The sequence below is a fragment of the Nanorana parkeri genome, unplaced genomic scaffold, assembly GCF_000935625.1.
Source record: "Nanorana parkeri isolate BGI_ZX_2015 unplaced genomic scaffold, ASM93562v1 scaffold4559, whole genome shotgun sequence".
Lineage (NCBI taxonomy): Eukaryota > Metazoa > Chordata > Amphibia > Anura > Dicroglossidae > Nanorana > Nanorana parkeri.
Window position 1 is genome coordinate 4,327 of NW_017310821.1, and position 4,936 is coordinate 9,262.

General features: G+C 52.5%; 1 protein-coding gene across 1 annotated transcript; it reads right to left on the reverse strand.

Annotated features, from left to right (window-relative positions):
• Positions 1-671: 671 nt before the first annotated feature.
• Positions 672-4,775, reverse strand: LOC108803951 (transcriptional regulator ATRX-like). The gene is made up of 5 exons (XM_018575732.1): positions 4,628-4,775; positions 4,200-4,321; positions 2,684-2,792; positions 1,704-1,881; positions 672-1,127 (listed from the first exon to the last, which is right to left on the reverse strand). The coding sequence occupies exons 1-5, from the start codon at positions 4,768-4,770 to the stop codon at positions 672-674; spliced, it is 1,008 nt and encodes a 335-aa protein (XP_018431234.1). The 5' UTR covers positions 4,771-4,775.
• Positions 4,776-4,936: the final 161 nt, after the last annotated feature.

Genomic DNA, 4,936 nt, shown 5'->3' on the forward strand with positions numbered 1-4,936 from the left:
ATGGGCCCAGTACAATAACATACCCTTCACATTATGTCTGAGCCCGAAAATATGTCTATGTTTTATTCCTTCCTCTCTACTGTACATGTAATGTATGTATTCTCTGCCGCTCTCAGAGACACCGGCCTTGGCATAGACATACATGTAATATGGGAGCCCTGGAGCCAGCACAGTGGAGCACACGGGTTTCCATACAGGGGACCCCAACCCTCTAACACATACGTGTCACACTCAAGGCCTGCGATGGAATTATCTTTATCATGAGATCGGGCGCCCGCCAGCACACTTCCAGCTTTAGGTCTCGTTCACACCTCGGCGTATTGCATATGCGCGACAAACGCGCGTTTCCGAAGGCTACTTGGCTGTATCCCGATGGAAACGCGCAACAAAACGGCCCAAAGTAGTACCGGCACCTTCTCAGGCGTGGGCCGCTTTGTAACGCGTTAGGGACGGGCGGGCGCCGAGGTGGGAACCAGACCATTGACTACAATGGGATTTACATGTTTGAGCATTTTGTAGAGCGTTCGGCGAGCGTAGAACCCGCCACAGAACGTTCCGGTGTGACCGAGGCCTTAAGATGGCCGCCTTTTATTATGTAAATATTTAGGCCATTTCTTAAAGGGAAAGTAAATAAAAAAGTTTAAACAAATATGTTTTATTGTAATTATGTATCATGCTTTGTCATTGTACCGCGCGATGTACCGCGAGATGTACCGCGCGATGTACCGCGCGATGTACCGCGCGATGTACCGCGAGATGTACCGCGAGATGTACCGCGAGATGTACCGTGCGATGTACCGTGCGATGTACCGCGAGATGTACCGTGCGATGTACCGCGCGATGTACCGCGAGATGTACCGCGCGATGTACCGCGAGATGTACCGTGCGATGTACCGCGGGATGTACCGCGCGATAGAACACGTATCTCTTACCCGCGGCAGCTTGGGGGTCTCCCTCTTCTTCTTCTTCTCAGGATTGGTGTCATCCAGGAGGTCCGGCTCGAAGGAGTACAGCTCGGTCAGCTCGTTCATGGTGAAGTGACGCTCGATCTGCTGCTGGTCCACCACCCGGAAGGACAAGGACTGCTTAGTGACCTGCCGATCATAGATCTTCTCTTCCATCGTCCCCTGCAAACACAACATGGAGGGTGACGTCTGGGAGGACACATGGAGGGTGCCGCCTGGGAGGACACATGGAGGGTGACGTCTGGGAGTATACATGGAGGGTGCCGTCTGGGAGGACACATGGAGGGTGCCGCCTGGGAGTATACATGGAGGGTGCCGCCTGGGAGTATACATGGAGTGTGACGTCTGGGAGGACACATGGAGGGTGCCGCCTGGGAGTATACATGGAGGGTGCCGCCTGGGAATATACATGGAGGGTGCCGTCTGGGAGTATACATGGAGGGTGCCGCCTGGGAGTATACATGGAGGGTGCCGCCTGGGAGTATACATGGAGGGTGCCGTCTGGGAGTATACATGGAGGGTGCCGTCTGGGAATATACATGGAGGGTGCCGTCTGGGAATATACATGGAGGGTGCCGCCTGGGAGTATACATGGAGGGTGCCGTCTGGGTATGGTGACAGTTGTAGCCGGGTATTCTCCGGGGCGGCACAGAGACCGGAGACGTCCTGGAAGTGGCGCCATCACCTCCATAGGGAGGAGCTATGACGTTGGACTGACAACATGAACACGTTACATACCTGTGCCAAGAAGCGGTACACAAACACTGCCTTGATCTGACCGAAGCGATACACGCGGAAGATACTTTGTATGTCATACGATGGATTCCACGAAGCATCAAAGATGATCACACGATTGGCAGCCACCAGATTTATCCCCAGGGACCCGGCCTTCGTAGAGATCAGGAACAGACGTCCCCTGAGAAGAGATGGAGAGAACACGTCAATGAGACGAGAACACGGCACGACTATGAGACGAGAACACGGCACAACACGGCTATGAGACGAGAACACGGTATACATATGTCTATGAGACGAGAACACGGCACGACACGCCTATGAGACGAGAACACGGCACGCCACGCCTATGAGACGAGAACACGGCACGACACCCCGATGGACATACGTCTATGAGACGAGAACACGGCACGACACGCCTATGAGACGAGAATACGGTATACATACGCCTATGAGACGAGAACACGGCACGACACGCCTATGAGACGAGAATACAGTATACATACGTCTATGAGACGAGAACACGGCACGACACGCCTATGAGACGAGAACACGGTATACATACGTCTATGAGACGAGAACACGGCACGACACGCCTATGAGACGAGAACACGGTATACATACGCCTATGAGACGAGAACACGGCACGACACGTCTATGAGACGAGAATACGGTATACATACGTCTATGAGACGAGAACACGGCACGACACGCCTATGAGACGAGAATACGGTATACATACGTCTATGAGACGAGAACACGGCACGACACGCCTATGAGACGAGAACACGGTATACATACGCCTATGAGACGAGAACACGGCACGACACGCCTATGAGACGAGAACACGGTATACATACGTCTATGAGACGAAACCACGGCACGACACGCCTATGAGACGAGAACACGGTATACATACGCCTATGAGACGAGAACACGGCACGACACGTCTATGAGACGAGAACACGGTATAATGGCCTTACCTCACGTTGGTGATGTCATTGAACTCCTCGGCCCACTTCTTCCGGGTCTGAGCCGTGGTGGACCCGTCCAGTCGGTAGTAGTCAATATTCCGGAACCATTTCCCTTCTCCTGCCAGAGATTGAAGGATTCGGCGTGTGAGCGGAAAGAATGTTCTAGAGCCGGGATCACGGCTCCGGGTCACCAGATTTCATTCTCAACAAACACTCAAATGATTCATTACGGGGCCACATCATGTCCACTGAGGGCCACACTAATTGCAGCACATGAGTAATACCTGCAACATGTCACAGAAAACATTTCCTATCCGATAATACCTTAAAGTGACAGTACACTCCGGAGAGAAATCCTCAACCCCCCCTCCCCCCCGAACAACAATGTATCTGATTTGTGTCACTCGGATCCTCCAATCATCTCTGACACCGTCCTTCCTTCTGGAGGCGGGGCTACGTCTGTTCCCCAGCATGGTCCCCGTGTGTGTATCTATACATCTGTATGCAGACATAGTATCGGGGTGACCTGTATGTAGACATAGTATCGGGGTGACCTGTATGCAGACATAGTATCGGGGTGACGTGTATGTAGACATAGTATCGGGGTGACCTGTATGTAGACATAGTATCGGGGTGACCTGTATGCAGACATAGTATCGGGGTGATCTGTATGTAGACATAGTATCGGGGTGACCTGTATGCAGACATAGTATCGGGGTGACCTGTATGTAGACATAGTATCGGGGTGACGTGTATGTAGACATAGTATCGGGGTGACCTGTATGTAGACATTGTTTCTATATTCGGGGTTCATAGAACTCACATCCAGCTGAGACGGTCCCCCCGCCGGCGTGTATTGGGGTGATCACCCCGAGGGCGGGGGGGGCGACTTATCACAATCCGGGGGACATAAAACCAGTAGAAGAAATGCTTCCAATTAGGGGAGACGCGGCTTCCTCCGCGCAGACCGCAGAACACGGAATTGCCTGGAAGGTCTAATTATTTCTTGCACTCAAATGTAGACCAGCTGCTTGTTCCTGAATGTACGGGTCTCTGAGGGGTCTTATCCTGTCATACATGTACGGGTCTCTGAGGGGTCTTTTCCTGTCATACATGTACGGGTCTTTCAGCACCGGCTTAGAAATATGACTTGATCCTGAACGATCGCGTTTCCGGGTCTCGGGCCCTTCCACTCAATGAGCGGTCTGTGTGACAGAAATGAGCCCAGCCTGGCAATTTACAGCGCTGGAACTCAAGAATCAGCGGTAATAACGACATTTCTGTAGTGGCCCTGCATATGAAGAGAGTACTGAGAATACATAGCACCCCCCCCACCATGGCATGTGTACCTTACCCGGCCACATTCCCACACTGCGGGGGGAATGTGGGGGCACTCCCCTATATGATAGTGTTTGGGCCTTAACGAATCACCAGGCCTGGATATGGTCACATCAGGACTGACCTTTGACTTCCAGGCCCCGCCCCCCCTCATACAGATCCATCTGACCCGCTTCTATGTATTTACCTTTATAAATGACCGGCCTGGGTTCTGCTCCTTCCTCCTCCTCTTCAGGTTTATCCATGCTTGCCAGTTCTAGAAAATCTTCAATCAGGTCCAACGATATGAGAGATTGGCTGAAAACTAAACTACAGGAAGGAAGCAAATGTTACTACGCGGCAATCTACGACCCGGACCCAATACTAGAGGAGCCCGGCATGAAGTATGGTGGCCAGAGACAGCCAGGGGGCCAGTACTGACCAGACCATGGACGGCAATGGCCACCATCGGATCTCTCTCACTACATTATAATCATACTGGATAATAAAGGACTGAGACACGTGAGATGATCATCACCGGATCGGCACCACAGTACGACCCCCCCCGATGTCATGGCTCACACAGGACACGTCTACATCACGTATCACATTGCAGTCTGGACAGAAGACACTCACACTTTATCGCCGAGCTCCTCCGCCATACGAAGAATCTCAAACAGAAGGCTAATCTTTCCAGAATGATCCAGCACAATGGCGTCGGAATCCGTCACAAAATCTTTGTACCAGTCGGGAGCCGGGCTCCCGGGAGTGGAGGACATCGTCGCTTTGCCAATCGCAGGAGAGGAAAGAGGAGAAAACGGGAGGTAAAGTGCGATGCTGCAAAGAAGTCTCAACTCATACCGACAGGTCAACATGTGGTACCCCCCCAACCCCCACGGGGCAGGACATCATGACCCCCCCCCGGGGCAGGACATCATGACCCCC